This window comes from Psammomys obesus, unplaced genomic scaffold, assembly GCF_907164565.1.
Source record: "Psammomys obesus unplaced genomic scaffold, mPsaObe1.curated_primary_1811, whole genome shotgun sequence".
Lineage (NCBI taxonomy): Eukaryota > Metazoa > Chordata > Mammalia > Rodentia > Muridae > Psammomys > Psammomys obesus.
Genome location: NW_026585504.1, coordinates 69,015,521 through 69,033,733, shown reverse-complemented (window position 1 = coordinate 69,033,733; position 18,213 = coordinate 69,015,521). Strand labels below are relative to the sequence as shown.

Here is an 18,213-nt window from a genome sequence, read left to right as displayed (position 1 = left end):
AAGCTCTCATCCACCTTGACCTAGCTCCCTTCCAGTAAGGACCCCTGGGGGAGTGGGTGAGCTTTGTGTGGTGTACTTGCTATCACCTATTAACAAGTCAGGAATAATATGACATTGCCTGTGGCTTTCGTGACATTTCTTGGCCTCTGAGTGCAGGGGTTGGGGCAGGTCATGTGATAGGCCTAGGACTGGGCTTCTGGTTATTGATACAATGTAAACTTCTGTCGTATTAAGAGCCCTTCAGTGATGCTGCGCACAGCATGAGGGTGGAAACAGGAGGAGAGTAGCGGTATGATAACAAGTGGCACGCTTACAATTAATTGTACCTCTTCTGGGATGACTTTTCATCATCGCCGTAGACGCGACCTCTGCATCGATATTACAAAGGAGGAGAGAGAGAGAGAGACAGAGAGAACTGGCCCCTCATCATTTTCTCCGCTTCTTTTTGCTGGGAGGAAGTCCAAGACTCTGATCTATGCCAGGGCCAGGGAATTAGGATGAAGTACTGCAGTTGGGGGCCCAAGTAGAGAGCATAGGAGGACTGAGCTCAAGGAAGAGTAGATTAGCTGGCATATGTCCCAAAGGCATTATGTTCAAGACCTCTTCAGCTCAGCTTTTATGGTGGTTTGAACACATATTCTGGGGCACATAAAGTAGGAGCTAAAGTATGGGGAAAATGCAATCTGAGCCTCCTTGATGGCAATCATAGACTTTAATTATTAATGGACATTTCTGATTTCTTGGTTTCAGCCTGTAGGTGCTGGTTGATGTGCAGAGCTCAGAAACAGTCTTAATCGCTGCTCCCAGGCTCCATCTTCTTCCTGTATGCTCAAAACTCTCCAAATACAAAAGGTTGAGAGTATCTGTTCCCTTATCTGAGGTTCACATGAATGACAGGAAGGGGAGAGAAGAGACCAGGGAAAGCTCCACCTCCTCCCTCTTCTCCTCCTCCTTATGCTTTGAAACAAGGTCTCATGTATCCCAGGCTGGCCTCAAATTCCTTACGTAGCCAAGAATGGCTTTGAGTTGCTGATCCTATTTCTACCTCTTGAATACTGGGATTGCAGATGCACACCACCATGCCCATTTAACTCATTTCCTCTCACTTCTCATCATGCTAAAGTTCTCCCTCTAATAACAGCAGAGATCTTAAAGATAAATCCCAGGCCAAGAGCCAGGAGTAGCCAAATCTGGTTTGACACTGGTTTATCTCACTGGGTGCTCCAGAGAAAATCTCTTCCCATCTGGGAATGGTATCCTTATGGCTTGCATATGCCTAAGACTACAAGAGTTTCTTATGTTGCTTATGAGGTACAGAGGCAGGAAGTATGCCTAGTATTGATGTTATGTGTTAGTGAAAAGACAGAACCTGGGAGGAGATGGTGTCTTTTCCGGTGCTGTTTATAGAAAGGTTATGGCCTGCCTCTCAGCATTTAGTAGGCACCTGGATTCAGCTGTGTTTTTTGAATCAAGACGAGAGGAAAGAAGAGATGGAGGAGAGAAGAGTTGCACTGACATCCCATCATATGGGTATAAAGAGGCTTCAATTGGCTCTCCCTCCTGAGATGAGCTTCTACTCTCAACCCTCTTTTCTCAGAGATGTCTCTCAGGTTTGGCTCCTTATTCTACCTTAATCTTTCACAGAAAAACTGCAGGTCAGAACTCCTCACACCTTCTCCTATATGGACACAATTAGGACAGGCTTGGATGACTGAGGAAGGGACCAGTACACCTCTGAGAACAGGAGGGAAAAGCCTAGGTGATGGGTAAGTGCAGGCTGTGAACAGATCAGTGTGATTCTTGATGTGATTGTCACAGGCAGGGGAAGGCAGTCAGTACTGCCTAGGCTTCCTTGGGACCATCGTGGACCTGTGCAACTATGTTGCTGGACTGGAGCAGGAATGCTGAGTAGGCCAGGTCAGCTTCCTCCTTGGATGACTAGGGAACAATAGGAGAGGCATTAGTAGATGGCAGGTGAGAAGAAGGCCACACACTTGATGTTCTGAGTTCACCATCTCTGCTAGAGCAAAACACTTCTGAGACCTTCCTTTGTCTACCCTCCATGCTCAGCAGGAAGAGATACATTTTGAGAAATGGAAAGTTGCAGTCTCTAAAAATATCTTGCACTGTCTCACTACACCCCTATGCAAAGTGGGGTGGAACACCCTCTGTACATGGGCCTGTCCCCAGGAGCTATGCTCGTGTAGTCCACAGGCAAGGTGGCCCAGGCTGTTGTCAGCCAAGGTGTCCTGTGTTTTCTTTCTCCACTACCCTAGAGAGGCAGCATGTTAGCACTGTGCAGATGTCAGGGACTCATTCCACATCCTAATTGTGGAAGTTTTTCCACATGCTGCTGCATGATCCTTAGTGATATAAGGAGGAGCAGATAGAGTGAAAAGTATCAGTGCCCCAGGATTAGAAGAAAAAGAGCATCATTAGGAAGGCAAGAAAGGAGGGCGATTTGCACCCCAATGGCAGGAGTTGCCTCTTCTGGAGTTTCATTATCCTGGTTGGGGTGGGCAAGGGCTTCTAGGGATGACCAAGATTCCCACTATGAATGAGTGTCTTCCAGCCTCAGGAGAAAGTATAGTCCTCAGGAAACTCTCAAAGCCAGGTGTGTGACCCATGGAAAGGCCCTAGGGCCCCACGGCTCAGGAAGCCCACCCACTCGGTCCTCACTGTTAACATGTGACCTCTGCCTGTCACCACATCCTTTGCAGGTTCACAGCCTACAACTGAGTTCCCCTCCTTATTAAGCTTCAACTATATCAGTCAGTATCCTCAGCCAAAGGCCCTGTCTTGTCTTCAGAAAGCCCTCTTGAATGCTCTATTTCTACTATCTCCCCTGTTGGGGGCAGGTGTTGGGGGGATGGGTCAGCCTCCACGTGGGGGTGATTTTGTCCTGATGTCCAACTGCAGGTTGAATTCCCTGTCATGCAGTGGCACATCTTTCTCCCTTACCCTCTTTGCTTTCTTGGATTCTTCTGGCTCGGTGGCAGTCTCAGTGGTAGTCACAATCTCTGCATGGAGAGAGAGAGAGAGAGAGAGAGAGAGAGAGAGAGAGAGAGAGAATCCTTAGCCCTATCCAATCTCTGTTCCTTCCTGGATATGGGCAGTTCCAGTTCTGCTCTCCCCAGTCCTGGGCATTCTCAAAATACATACCATTTTTTCCTTCGAGAACTGTTTCCTGAGTGTCTATAGAGATCCCCTTGTTGTCATTGCCCCCAAAATCCCTGGAGTTCCTGAAGTCTGCCATGCTAATGTCTGTCCTATAGCTGCTGATCGACATCCGATCTGTTTGACAGAAGAATCGGTGTTGGGGTAGGGTCATGGGTAAAAAGAGTAAGGTGTATTGCTTTCCCCGAGAGGACCTGCCACAGGCCTCAGCCCATGGGATACCAAGGAATGGTACCTTTTGATGCTTACCTCTAAATTAAAACAAAAATAGTCTGACTCCCCCCACTCTTTCTTGGGTAGTCAAAACTCTATGGCCTTTGCCAATCTGTGACTCAGTTCACAGTACTCCATTCCAGCTTAAATAAGCCCTGTTAAGGAGTTTTTTAGTGCCCTGTCTTTAGCGATGGGGAAATGGAGGAATAGAATGGGCTATACCACAGGCACTTAGCTGATTAGCTGAGCTGCAGGTGGAGTGGGAAACATCCTGGGTACTCACCTACATTTTTCCTGTGTCGGACTCTTGCCACCCACACAGCCAGAGCACCCACTGCCAGCACCAGGCCCAGGGGCACCAGGGTGGAGAACAGCACTTTGGAGCTCCCTTTTTGTCCATCAGCACTACAAGAGGGATTATGTCAGCTCCTCTCCTCTCCTCTCCTCTCCTCCCTCCCTCCCTCCCTCCCTCCTTCCCTCCCTCCCTCCTTCCCTCCCTCCCTCCTTCCTTCCTTCCTTTTTCTATTTTGTTTTTTCAAGACAATTTGTCTGTGTAGTCTTGGCTGTCCGGGACTCGCTTTATAGACCAGGCTGACCTTGAACTCACAGAGATCCACCTGCCTCTGAGTGCCTCTGACTTCTGAGTGCTGGGATTACAGGCGTATACCACCATGCCCAGCACTCCCATTTATGCAATTTTCAACTGAAACAGAGTTTGAGGACTACCGCCTCACCCCCACCCTGAACTGGAAAGACAAGGACCTGGCCTTCTCTATATTCCAGGCAAGAGCTATTGAACTAGGCTGTCCTAGCCGTGAGAGAAGGGTTGTGCACCCTCCCCTCCGCTGCCAAGCATAAGCCAAGGCTGTGAGAGCTGACCATCTTCTGTTCTCTCTCACACTCTGCTATCTGGTTATAGTGTCCAGACTCGAGCCTTGTCTTTGGAGCGTTGTCTGGGTGGGGAGTCTACTCACCTGCCAGCATCCACAGATGCTCTGTTCTCAGGAGCTTGGTCTCCCACATTCTCTACTCCTCTTTCCTCTGCAGAAGGCCTGGGGTTCAGAATGGCTTTGTTCTCATTCTCGTTGACCCTGGGTTCGGTGACCTCTTCTTCTGGAGCAACGTTTGCTCGTGCATTAGCATCTGTCGGGCTGACATTGTGTGACCCTGAAGCAGAGCAAACAAAGATGGTCATGGTCTTTCCTCTGTGTTCTTATGTGGATTGGGGGGGGGGTCACAGGGTGAGAGCTCAAAGCTACTGAGGTTCGCTCTGGACTAGCACCAGTCGTGGTAGTGATGACCTTCTCTAGATCTCCAGACACTACTTAAACTTCTACTGCTCCCAGACCACGGCTGCCTCTACCCCACTTTCTACCCTTGTGTCATCAAAGTCATTTCCATGTGAAGGATCTGAGACAACAGGTTGAAAGGGAGATTTTCACAGCATCAAAATCCTGTCCCAGGAGTAGAGTGAGACAGCTATTCCTCCAGGCAGCAGTATAGCAATGGCTTCTAGTGAGCTGTCTTGCTGCACTCAGGCTTCCTGAGATTTCCAGAGGCTAAAAGGCCTTCATCATACAAGACATCTATGTGACAAACAGGCTAGGAGCAGAAACTTACCAGACAATTTTGCATTGAATGTTTTCTCTTTTCTTTATTCTTTCGATGTCAGGAATTAAACCCAGGGTAATGTGCATGCTAAGTACATGTTTTAATCCAAGCAATACCCCCAGCCCTGTGCCTTAGTGTTCTTGATCAAGAAGTAGGTACCTAGCCATTCTTTGAGAGCAGCCTTGTGCAGATGCAGGAGAATAAAATGTATGGATATGAATGTGGCTCTGAAATATGTTGGATTTCTGGATGGAGAGCGGGCTTCACTCTCGTTTGAGGGTTTTAATCTCAGTATTAAAACAAGTATGAAACTTGTTTTAATACTGAGATTAAACAGAAAAGCCTCTACCATTTGCTTCCCTCCTCCTTCCCTCTTATAGAAAAACCCAGGGATTAACCCTGACGGAGAAGCTTCTAGCCTGGGGCTTTTGATAAGTCCTGTTATGGGGTGCTGTGGGGGCAGGCACTGATTACTTGGAGACTCACCCTCTGTCCTTTCTTCAACTGCTACATAGATGGCTGTAGTTTCTCCATAGGCCTGACCTTGTTTCACCCCACACCAGTACCAGCCTTCATCTTCCTTCTTGACTGGGTTCAGGGTCATGGAGATGAGCTGGCTGCTCTTGTCACAGCTGACAGAGGGCTGGCGGGCAGCTTCGTCATTGCTAGGCAGGGTGTGGCAGCCCTTGTTGCTCCACTTGCACCAGTATTTCTCATGGGAGTAGAACTTGCATGGATAGTGGCAGGAGAGAGTGAGTGTTTCTCCTAGTGTAGCAGTCACGTCCTGTGGTGTTACCTCGAGGTCTGGTTTCCTTGTAGCTGGGAAGTAGGAAGACTTGGAAATGTTACAGGGGAAGGAAAGTGGTGGTTTTGGTGTGTTATGTGCATTCCCCCTGATGACAGGATTGCAATACGCTATTCTGAACACACAAGAAGCAGAAGGCTATGCTGATGGAATGACTAGTAATGAGCACCTCATAAGCCCAGAGTTTGATGTACAGCAACAGCTTTGCTCACTGGCTTCTGTTTGCCTCCCTTATTCTTCCTTATTTATTATTTATTTATCTAAGCTTAGTACAAAGAACCACATTCAACATTCCATCTAATCACTGCAAATGAGGCCAGTATTTCTGATATTAGAAAGCATTACAAGTGATGATTGAAAGAACATGGGGTGCTGGTCACCGGTATGGAAATGGGACCTCTGGTCAAGCAGGTCCTTCCTTCCCCCACCTGGATGGAGGTGGCATAGCAGGAAAGATGTCTACAAGATGAGGCTGCTTCTGTTAGGATGGTCTTTAGCCTCTTCCCTCCACCTGTTCCAGGTCAGCTCTCACCTTCAGCAACCTGGAGTTCTATTGTGGTTCTCCAGCGAGAGTCACCATTGGTGAGACACCAATAGAAGCCAGCATCCTGGGTGGTGAGCTGGTTGAGGATGACAGTGTAGGTGCCATTGCCTAGCTGATCAAACAGTGCCAGTCGGCCCTCATACTGTTCTTGCACCAGCCCCTGGCTCTCCACAAGCATCGGGCAGTGTCCATTTCCATCTGCTTCCCAGCGACACCAGTACTTGAGGCTGCTGCTTTCCTTGGGGTTGTAGGGACAGACAATGGCCACAGAGCCTCCTGTGACACCCTTCACAACAGAGCGAACAGGGGGAATAATGGACTCTGGAAATACAGATGGGCATGGTGTGAAGGGACAGAAATACCCAAATAGCCTTTCATGCTCCAAGAAACTTTCCCCCCACGATATCCACCATGGAGACAGGAAAATTTAGACAAATCACCAACCATACCTCAAAAAATGAAAACTATTTTATTTATGCCTGAGTCTATACCCAGAGTCTGGGGGTCAAACTCCAATTACTCCAGTGTGTATCTCATTCCTCTCTTCTCACCTTATTCTCAGCAGGGAATGAAAAGCATTTAAGAGAGAATATTGGCCCCTTTGGCTTCTTATAAAATCTCATTCTAGATAAGCTTCAACTAGTTTCTTAGCTTATCATAAAAACAAACAAACAAATGAACAAACAAAATGGCTTGTTGTACCTAAATTAAGAAAATATATTTGGAATGGCTCTACTTTTAAAAATATAAACTAAACTACGTGATATGATTTTAGTAATCAAAGACCCCGAGAGTCATCTCCAATGGTACAGAAGCTAAGGCAGAAGACCAGAGAGAACCCATGGTGACTGAAGATGTCAGGGATGCCATAAGGACCCAGAGCTAGGAATAGGAGAGCAGTGTCAGGAACACAGTCCCCTCAGAGATAAGTCATAGAACAGGTACTTTGAACTTCAAGTGCTGACTTGCTGCTTCTCATGAGGAGGATGTTGTGTGCTGGGCTCTAGGGTGAGAAGGAGCTGTGAGGTTGAATCGATCTGCCTTGCTGATGGCTCATGGAGGTAAAGCTACTAAGCCAGATGTGCTGGGTAACAAATAACCCTAAGAGCTGTGGGAGTGGAATGTTTAGATTTGGAGTATTGCTTTGCCTGGAAGCTTAAGTCAATGTTTTTCCATCTGAGTGTGAGGATATGGTGTACAATTTTCCCTGAAGGTGGGTGGGGTGGGAAGGAGACATGAGCTTATTATTATTAATAAGCTTATTACATGAGCTTATTACTTATTACAGTCCTGAATCCCATCTATTAGTCATGCCTCCAGCAGTCAAGCCTCTACTTTTCTTATTCATGTTAGCCAGGGATAATCAACAATAGGTCCTCGATAACATAGAAGAATAATTTGTAACCAGCATAAGGCATACTGAGGATGCATTTTCTAGCTCTCCTGAATAGCCCCCCACCTCACTGTACTTAGTTCAAGACTTTTCAGTGAGTAGATACTGCTGACTGACATGAATGAACATAACAGCTATAACAGAGGGGGAAAGGTAAGCTAGTGTCTCATCTGCCATACCATGCCACGCCACCTTCCTTCCCTTCTGGAGGTTCTCACCTTCATTGACAAAGAGTTGCCAAACCTGGATGGGCCAGCCTTCTTGAGGCAGACCAGAACTGTGGGCTCCACACAGGTACTGCCCTGCGTCTTCCTTCCTCAGACCTGTGATCAACACACTGAAATGGCCATTGTCATCCATTTGCGTTATCAGGATCCTGCCCTCAAAGGCCGGATCCCTCTTCCCCAGGGTGTTGATGATCACATCACAGGCTTCCTTATTCTTCCGGCACAGGTATTTGTTCTCACTGGCCACCTCACGGCCCAAGGCACATTCAAAAGTCACTGAGGACCTCAGGTCTTTATAAACCAGCTCTGGCTCAGGCTCTAGCACCTGGAGGTCAACATTCTTTTTATCGGCACTAGAGTCTTCCCCAGCCTGGCAAACATACAGGCCAGCATCACTGTGTCTGAGGTGACTAATGCTGACACTGAATATTACCTGGTTGGTCCCTTTCATAAAAAGTTTTGCTCTGTCCTTATAGTTGGTGTTTACGTTCCCAGTAGAGTCAACAACAAGTTCGCAGGCCTGGCCTATCTTCTTACACAACGATTTCTTGTGAGAGTTTGGCTGTCGGAAAGGGCAGTCGATGGTCACATTTCTGCCCACTTCACTTGTGTAGACATGAGTGTCACCTGGAAGCTCAGGAGCTGGAAGGAAGGACAGGGTTAAATTATAATTTTTGTTTTGTAACATAGGACCATTTGCTATACCCAGTGAGGGTTCTGGGTGGTCCAATGACCTAGAATGGCCTCCTTCTTAGAAGAACACTTTCATAATTTTTCTGTTGGAACTTATACAATGATAAACCAAAGCAAAGTCCTCCAAAGCAAAGGTTTTACTTTGATTTTCTCCTGCCCTTTTGTTTTTCATGCCATTCTTCCCAAAGGTAAGCCATAGAACCCAGAATTCCTCTTCCCAAAGGAGGCCATAGAAACCATGACCCCCTTTATCCTAAAGCCACACACAAGCCTTAAAATATTATTTTAACCTACCCATTTCTCTTTGTAACAGCTGTCCAGAAAGAAACTCCTGACCTACCAATCTATGTCAAGGTCTTCATTGGTGAGTCTGCCTCACACTCTAAAAGAAGTACTACAGCTGAGGCGCCAAGAAGACCTTGAACAGATGGGCCATGCTGGAGTTTCCATTTACTCAGCCACCACTAGTTCACACCTGTTTTGTCCTATCTCATTTCTATATGGCCACCTCTGTTTCATGGAACTCCAGATAAAATCAGATTTTTGCATGGTCTTTGTGAAGATTCCTGTGAATGTAAAACTTCAATAATGGGGGGGGGGCTGGAGGGATGGATCAGCAGTTAAGAGCACTGGCTGCTCTTCCAGAAGACCAGGGTTCAATCCCTAGTACGCACATGGTGGCCCACAACTGTCTGCAATTCTAACCCTATGGGATCTGACACCTCCTCTGACCTCCGAGGGCACTAGGAACACATGTAGTGCACAGAAATACATGCAGAGAAAACACTCATGCACATAGAACAAATAAATTAATTTTAAAACCAACTTGTTTAAATGAGGTATGTGTTCTTTTGTCACTCTGTCTTTTGTTGTGGGGGTGTTGGCTATAACTTTTATGGTGAGGTCAGCAATCATCCATTCACCTCCTCAGTTTTCCTGGGGTCAACCTGACTTCCATCTTCTTAGGAAGGGTTTTCATAAGCTGCTACCAATATCTTCATTCTCTGTGTCCTCGGGAAAATCTTCATCAGTGATTATATCCAGTTAGACTTCTACCTCTATAGACTTCTACCTCTATAGACTTGAGGGTGAAGACATTTTCTTTACATTTGCCTTCTCTGCTATGACTTGTACAACATGTGTTCTTGGTATGTGCCCAATTAAAATGTATAGAAAGAAACAGAATTGCATGTGAATTGTCTAAAAGCAGTAGCCCAAATATTCTGGACTGCCTTGTGCGGCAGTCTGTGTTCCCAGTGTCTGCAATATTCTTCTATGTATCTAGATTGAGTCAACTGTGAATAGCCCTCAGCTCTCAGGCATCTGTGGTGTTAGATTCTCCATGATCATAGAAACACCGTTCTTGTTTAGAATACAGTTGATGGCATCCATATCTCAAAGAGCAATGCTTCAGGGTCCCTCCATATTTCCTCTATTGAGTTTTCTCTTTTAACTTTCCCTGGACAGTCAGAAGTTCCCCCAGGGGTCAACTCTTGTCAGACAGCGGTTTTTTTCTCTCTCATATGTTAGTTATAGCAGGCTTGTTTAGAGATCCACCTCTTCAGGGGCCTAGACTTCAGCCAAAAACTCTAATTCATGCTGATGGTTCTAATGGACAAATGTATCCCACCAAGTATTTACTTCATTGATAAAGAAGCCTTCTCTGGCCCAAAGCCTTGATATAAAGAAACATCAGGGTATGAATTTAAGAATTTAAAAAACTTTCTTGATGTATTTTCTACCTCATTAGGTTAGACAGATGCTCTATTAACTGATGACACGGCTGCTTCAAGGTATGATTAATTGCAGACACGTGGGAGAGGGCAGCCAGAGGCATCTGGAAGAGTCCAGAGCAGGGAGAGAAAGTAGTAGATTGAACATGGCCAGCAGACTAGGAGAGAAGCCAGAGCAGAATAGAGTGTGGGTAGGGGTGGGGCAAAAACAGTACAGGCCTGAAGGAGGGAGCACAGCTGAAATAACAGGCTAGAAGGAGAAATGAGTAGCTGGGGTGAGTGAAGCCCATGAGAAGTTTAGGGAGGGAAGGGCCAGAATGCCAGCAGGGGCTTTGAAATGTATAACAGATACTTGTAATATTGAGGGAGCCCGGAGGCCAGAATGTGCTTTAAAATACTAATAGGCATCACAGATAGCCATTTGTCCCTTCTGAAAGTCAGAGAAATGGTTCCTTTGGGGAACTGGCTTCAAAAGTTCCTGTGGAATGCTGGCTTTTGTCTGTTCTTCAGAATTTGGGGAAAAAGACTTTCCTTTGGACCTGGTAGATATCATGTCTCAACTCTATCAAATACAAAAAAGCTGTTCTCCTGGCACCCATTTAAGCCAGAGATGCTTGTTAGAGGTCCAGAAGATTGAACATTTCACCCATTTCCCCCAGATCTGTTTCATATGTCTTGATGTTCTATTATGCAAAGTCTGCCTCAGGAGGGAAGAGACTTTAGATTTCATGCCAGGATACCCTTCTGTAGGAGGTATCTTCCTTCAGCAAACTCTCGCATTGTACCTAAAATTATTTCATCTGCTTTACCCAGAAACCCAGGGAGACTGGATCTTACCCTGGCTGACCTCCAGGCTGATATCAAAGAACAGGCCTCGGTTAGTGGTGCCCAGACCACACTTGTAGCTCCCAGTGTCATCCAGGGTGAGCTCTGCAATGTTAATCACAAATGTGCTGTTCTCTGGGAAGTTGATGAGTTTGGCTCTGCCTGAATACTCCTTGGAGATGTAGCCATTTGAAGAGATGAGGGTTGTGCAGTAGCCACTGGGTCCTTGCCGGCACCAGTATTTCCGGGTGTGCCGGTTGACAGAAGTGTCTGGGTAGTAGCATGTGATGGAGACCGAGTTACCTTCCATACTGCTCACATCCTGGGGGCCAAATATAGGGCTTTTTGTGGAGACCACTGTGGAAACAGAAGACAAGAATTCTAAAAACTGAGGAAGGTCAAGTGGACTGAAAGGATCCACATAGCTCACCTGAGGAATGAAAATTTCTAATTAATGTGTATTCCTTAGATATTTACATGATATTACAGACAAACAACACTGTATTAAATAAAATGGTTGCTTAATTATAATTTTATTCCATTTTAATTGTAATGTGATAGGTAAGTAAATTCTGTTTTGTACCAGGCATCCATTTTAGGCCATTGGCCTCTGACCTAAGTTTCTAAAAGCTCTGACACTTTGCCTCCTCCCCTAAATTGTATAATTCCTGTGAAATGATTAACAGTTTGCTAGGCTTCTGTAAATATGCTTATCACTGTGGGCAGGCAGTTTCTCATGCAGTATAAATTCTACACAAGTGAAGTAATTGTGGTGTTTGCCTTTAAAATACTTTCCCCCATCCATTCAGTTGAGGCACATTTCTGATTTGGCTTAGAGGTAGCTGCCATGATAACATAAATAATAAATTTGGCTAATTATAATTTGCAGTTGAGTCTGTGGTCTTTTCCTGGTGGTCTCAAACTCCACAACAGTTTTGGAGGCCCCACCAAGATCTTGGGAGACCCCAAACTCAGGGCTAGGAATCCAGGATAGGCCCCAAGTAGGGGCAAGTATGAGGCAAACTTGGAGACTCAGGGGCACCTGAGACCATGGCTGCCACAAATTAAAGAGCCAGATTCAGGGTCAGACTAGTAACACAACTAGGAGACCCAGAGGCAAACAGTCCTAGATGAGGGCAAGTACTTTTGTGGACTTGGAGGCCCTAGGATTGGGATTCCTCAGACTATGACCACTGCAAATTTGCAAATTGAAACAAAATGGAAGGATTGTTGGCTGATGTGTGCTGAGGACAGTAATGCTCAGTGAACTGTTCTGGGAAGTCCTGACACCTGGGGACACATCAGAAGATTGAATGTGCTTGTAAACACAGTCTTCAGGGATAGAGGAGATAGTCTCCTGCACCCTTGGGGTGTGTTTTTGTTTTTGTTTTGTGTTTTGCCTTTGGGGGGTATGAGTAAAGGTATCCAATGTATGTCTGTGTCTGACTCTTCTGACTGTGTGAATGTTTTGGTTTTTTAGGTTGTTTGTTGTGTTTGGTGGATTTATGTTTTCTGGTGTGCTAGGTTCTGTTGCAGAAATGGGAGACAGGCAGAGCACAGACAAGTTAACCTTGAGCTGGATGCTGCAACATGTCCAGGAGTTCCGTGAGGCAGACTATGGCATTAAGGTGTTATTTAGAAAGCTCTGCATTCTCTGTGAACTAGAATGGCCCACTTCTTTGTGGGATGGCCAGATGTAGGGTCCTTAACTTCCAAATTTCCAAGAGATTCTGGGAAGTGGTCACAGGGAATCCTAGCCATCCAGACCAGTTTCCTTATATTGATTGCTAGCTTTCCTTTTGCCTTGAGTCCCCTCCATGGCTGAAATGTGGCCTTAAACAAGGTTCCTCTGTTTTAGTTAGTAAGTGAATAAGTCAAGGGCTGAGTAGAAACATAAATAAAATGCCTGGACTCTCTGTACTGGCCCCTGTGGAAGACAATTTTCCCCTGCCTACAATCCATGCGATGCTAAGCCGGGAGCCAACCGTACCTTAGGGGGACCTGCACCAGGTGCCAGCAGTTCCAAGAATCTGTCCTGCTCTGCCCTCACCTTTACACACTTGTAGTGTGCTGTATCATGCTCCACCCCAGCCAAGCAAGACACCAGTCATTCTACCCCTTAGGGAGGCACCGCTAGTGGGTACCAGCCCTGGTCAGCACAAGGTGCTTATGAGGAACAGAGGCCCAGACCCCCTTCTCTAGTTTATGCTTTTTTTTTGACCTGTATAATTGGAAGACTCAGAACCCTCCCCTTCTCTGAGATTCTTCAGGACCTTATCAGCCTGTTGAAACTATTTTCTTTATGCACCAACCCATCTGGGCTGATTGTGGACAATATCTAGGTATCCTTTTTACTGATAAGGAGAGGGGTAGAATAATATCTGAGGCCAGGAGGACTGTGATGAGTCCAGAAGTAATCAGGGCAGATGCAGAAGAAAAAGCTGAGAGAATATTGCCCTCAGCTTTACAAAACTGGGATCCCAACACTGACCAAGATAAAAAGAGGACACTAGACACCTTTTGCCAGGCCTTGGTGACTGGAATGAGAGCAACTGCCTAACTAATTTCTCAAAGACATGTGAGATTATTTAGAGAAATCAGAAAACTCCTGTTGTATTCCTGGAGCACCTCTGGGAAGCTTACCAGGAGTTTAGTCCCATAGATCTGGATGCTTCCAGAAAACCAACAGGATATTAATATTGCTTTTGTCACTAGTTGGGCCTAGAAACCCATAGAAAGATACAGAAATTAGAAGGTCTTGAGAGAATGAATAGGTCACAGTTAGAAATAGCTCAAAAAACTTTTAACAATAAAGAACCAGATGAGAAGAGATATGAAAAACTGGACCCTATGTTCGGATAAATGCCTGATAAAATCCAAAAGTGGACCTGCCCTCGGTGACCAAATAAGCCTTGATCCAGATCGGAGAAGGACCAATGTGCATATTGCAAAGAAAAGGGACATTGGAAAAATGAATGTCCTCATTGCCAGCAGGAAAGAGAGAGCAAATGTTCAACATGACAGGACTAGATGGACCTGGCCAGTGCTCCATTACCAGTGAGTCCCCAGGAACCCATGGTCACAGGAAAAGTAGGGGTCATAACTCTGTTTCCTAGTGGATACCAGTACAGGCTCTTCAGTGACAATCTATCCCCTAGGCCCTTTACTAAGGAAAGAACCACCATCCAAGGGGCCGTAGGGACTGGAACCTATGCTTGGACATAGGTTGGAGCTGAGAAGAGGACCTTGGACAAGGAACTGTGATGCATTCATTTTTCTGTTAAGCCAAATTTTCTGCACCCCATGATTGGTAAAGGCTTGTTGAGAAACCTTGGTGCCACCATCATGTTCAATGGGGAAAAGTCACTGTGGACCCAGGGAGTCTTTACCCAATAACCCTGGTGACTTGCCTTTTATCAGAAGAGTATAACATGACAGAAAAGAGTCTCCTAACAGAATTAATACTAATATTCCATAGAGCGTGGGAGGGCAGAGACCAGCTCCCCTGGGCTGGGCTCACATGGGCCACCAGTTGTTTGGCCCCAAGCTCAGCTTCATCTATAAGGATAAAGCAGAATCCTACCTCCAGAGCAGCTAAGGTGGGTGTTAGAAAGCATATAAGCTGTCTTAGAGATGCAGGTATTTTGGTTCTCTGTCACTCACCTTGGAACACCCCTTTCCTTAAGACAGGCACCAAAGGCCATATCATTCTGGTCAGATCTTAAGGGATGTAAATAAAGGGGTGGAAATTATCACCAGACAGTACCAAATCCTTATCTTTTGCTCAGCCTATTGGATCAAGGAAAAACTGGAATTCTGTCTTAGACCTGAAGGGTGCCTTTTTCTCTCTGCCTCTGGCACCAGGAGCCAACCAGTATTTGCCTTTGAATGGACAGATCATGAGTCAGGGTTCAGTGGCCAGTTGATCTGGACTTGACTACCCACAAGGGTTTAAGAACTCCCCTACTCTGCTTGATAAAGCTTAGTGTGAACCTGCTTGAATATCTCCAAGGGCATTTGAATGTCACCCTCTTGCACTCTGTGGATGATTTCCTCATTGATACACACACCCCGGAGGAGCACAAAAAAGCCACAGAGGAACCACTTGAAATGCTTCAGCAGCTAGGCTACTATGTGTGTGCTAAAAAGGCCTGATTGTGCTCTGATAAGGCGACTTATCTGGGGAGTTGTTTTGAGGCTAGCAACAAGAGGACCTTGCTCTCAAGCAGGGTCCAAGCTGTTCTGAATATCCTGAGTCACAGGATAAAAGGCAGGGGAGGGAATTCTTGGGTATTTTTGGATACTGCAGACTGTGGATGCTGAACTTTGCAGAAATAGCAAAACCATTATACCTCCCCTGAGTTGGGAGGAAAAGAAATAAGGCGTTCCGAAAGCTCAAAGAAGCTGGATGTCAGCCCCAGCGCCTGGACTGCTTGACACTGATAAAACCTTCCACTTGTTTGTGGATGAATGGCACAGGGTGGCAAAGGCATGCTGACTCAAATGTTGGGACCTTGGAAAAGGTCTGTGGCCTGTTTGTCTAAGTGCCTTGACCCTGCTGCAGCAGGATGACCAGCTTCCATCTGGGCTGTTGGGGCCATAGCACTATTGTTAAAGGAAACCTCTAAACTGACCATGGGACAGAAAGGAGTTGGTTGTTACCACTACCCACTCCAGTGAGATGCTCTTTCAAGGAGTCTCTGAGTACTGGATGCCAGACACATACCTTACCCATTATCAGGCTCTTCTTTTAGATACATCCAGGATCAAATTCTTACCTTCCGCAGTGTTAAACTCAGCATCCCTCCTGCCTGACCCTGAAGACAGCCAGTTCATGACTGTGCCCAACTCATCATTCACCTGCAATATGGAGCAGTGGACCTCTGAGACTACCCCAGAAGGTTGCATCCAGAAGGCAGATGCAATCTTATTCACCTATGGAAGCAACTATGTGCAGGACGGTTTCAGCTATGCAGGAGGGGGCTGTCGTGATACCTATAGAAGTGATCTGAGTGCAACCTCTGCCTCAAGGGACATCAGCCCAAAAGGCAGAACTGATAGCCTTGACCCAGGCATTAAGATGGGAAAAATAGCTGTACTGTCAACATTTGTACCATAGCTGATTTGCCTTTGCACTGCACATACCCATGGTACCTTGTTCCAGGAGTGGGGCCTGCTGACCGCTGCAGAAAAGATCAAAAACAAAAAGATCTCTGCTCTCCTAGAAGCTTTTGGCCAGAGAAGCTTGCTATTATCTGTTGCTGGGACACCAAGAGTGGGAATTGGTGGAGACACAAGGCAACAGATTTGCAGATGCCAAAGCAAGAAGAGCAGCCACAGAGCCAGTGAGGCCACCACAAGCATTAGGCCTTCCACATACATGTACCAGTGAGGAAGAAATTTGGGCCAGACAGTAGGGGTCCACTAAGCTGGAGGACTGGTGGATGCTTCCAGATGGGGCCTCATTCTACAAAGCTTTGGGGTACATCCCTTCTCTCACAAATCCATCAGAGTACACACATGGGATTAACCAAATTTAAAAGAGTTAATCAGGGACAGGTACTTTCTATGCCATCTAGATCAAAGAGTTGAACAAATTACCCACTGCTACGGCATCTGTGCCCAGGTAAACACAAAACGGGGAAAGGTAGCAGCTATGGGTGTTCAAGAAAGGGCTTAATCTGGGAGAGCACTAGGAACTGGACTATACTGAAATTTCTTGGACAAGGTTTGCTTACCTGTATTTGCAAGTTTTTATAGGTACTTTTTAGGATAGAAGGTTTTCCCACAAGGTCAGAAACAGTTAATGTAGTTGCTAAAAAAGGTACTGGTGGAGATTATTTCCAGGTTTGGTCTCCTCCCCTCTTAGGGGTCTGACAATGGCCCCGCCTCCATAGTAATCTGTCAGCAAGCAGCCAAAACACTAGGATACACTGGAAACTACCTTGTGCCTATGAACTTCAGAGCTCAGGACAGGCAGAAATCACCAATAGGGCTATTAAAGAGATAGTAATTGAATTCTGGGCTGAAACTGGCAAGAGATGAATAGAACTGCTTCCTGCCTACCGTTCCTTTTATTTATTTTTTCATTATTTTAATTTTTATTAATTACAGTTTATCCACTTTGTATCCCCTCTGTACATCCCTCCCTCCTCCCCTCCCAGTCCTCCCCTCCCTCTCCCCCACCCGTGTCCCTCTCCCAGTCCACTGATAAGGGAGGTCCTCCTCCCCTTCCCTCTGATCCAAGTCTATCAGGTCTCATCAGGACTGGCTGCATTGTCTTCTTCTGTGGCCTGGTAAGGCTGCTCCCCCCTCAGGTGGAGGTGATCAAAGAGCAGGCCACACAGTTCATGTCAGAGACAATCCCTGTCCCCATTACTATAGAGGCCACTTGGACACTGAACTGCCATAACCTACCATTCCTTTTAAAAACCAGGTGGTCGTCTTAGTGACACAAGCTACTCCATTTGAAATAATGTTTGGCTGCAGCCTCCACTTATTCCTGCAAAGGGAAGGCCACAGTCTGTTGAAATGTCTAATTCTTCTTCTTTGAGTCCTTACAGGCATTGTAGCAGACAACCCGAGACATACGGAGTTGTCTATCACCCTCACGGTCAGCACTGCTTTTGACTGAAGCCTGAACCCATGCACAGATTCCAACCTGAAGACTTACTGTGGGTCCGTCACCTTCCCAGCAGAACCCTGGAACCTTCCAGGAAGGGGCCATATCCAGTGAGCCTGACAACACCCGTGGCCATCAAGATAGTGGGATCTACCATTCCCATCTAAAGGTGGACGTGACCAGCCAACAGAAAGGTGGAAAACGAAGAGTAATGCAAGATCCCTAGATTCCCCTAAAGCATCTCAGATTTGACACTAATGTTGGGAATCTTGACAGGTGTCTTTCATGTTTGAGCCACTAACAATGTTAAGGTCTGTGACTGGGAGTTATCACAGGAACAATGCATCTTTTATCTCTGGTTAGCTACTAG

At 46.2% G+C, this 18,213-nt stretch overlaps 1 protein-coding gene across 1 annotated transcript in view; it reads right to left on the bottom strand.

The window, feature by feature from the left end:
- Positions 1 to 693: 693 nt before the first annotated feature.
- Pigr (polymeric immunoglobulin receptor) overlaps positions 694 to 18,213 on the bottom strand; it is a 27,983-nt gene continuing 10,463 nt past the window's right edge. The window contains exons 3-11 of the mRNA XM_055602474.1: positions 11,234 to 11,578; positions 7,962 to 8,612; positions 6,339 to 6,671; positions 5,488 to 5,820; positions 4,365 to 4,557; positions 3,674 to 3,795; positions 3,163 to 3,294; positions 2,962 to 3,020; positions 694 to 1,938 (exon numbers count right to left, since the gene is read on the bottom strand). Of these exons, the coding sequence (XP_055458449.1) occupies positions 1,843 to 1,938; positions 2,962 to 3,020; positions 3,163 to 3,294; positions 3,674 to 3,795; positions 4,365 to 4,557; positions 5,488 to 5,820; positions 6,339 to 6,671; positions 7,962 to 8,612; positions 11,234 to 11,578 (2,264 nt within the window). The 3' untranslated portion in view covers positions 694 to 1,842. The remainder of the gene's footprint in view (positions 1,939 to 2,961; positions 3,021 to 3,162; positions 3,295 to 3,673; positions 3,796 to 4,364; positions 4,558 to 5,487; positions 5,821 to 6,338; positions 6,672 to 7,961; positions 8,613 to 11,233; positions 11,579 to 18,213) is intronic.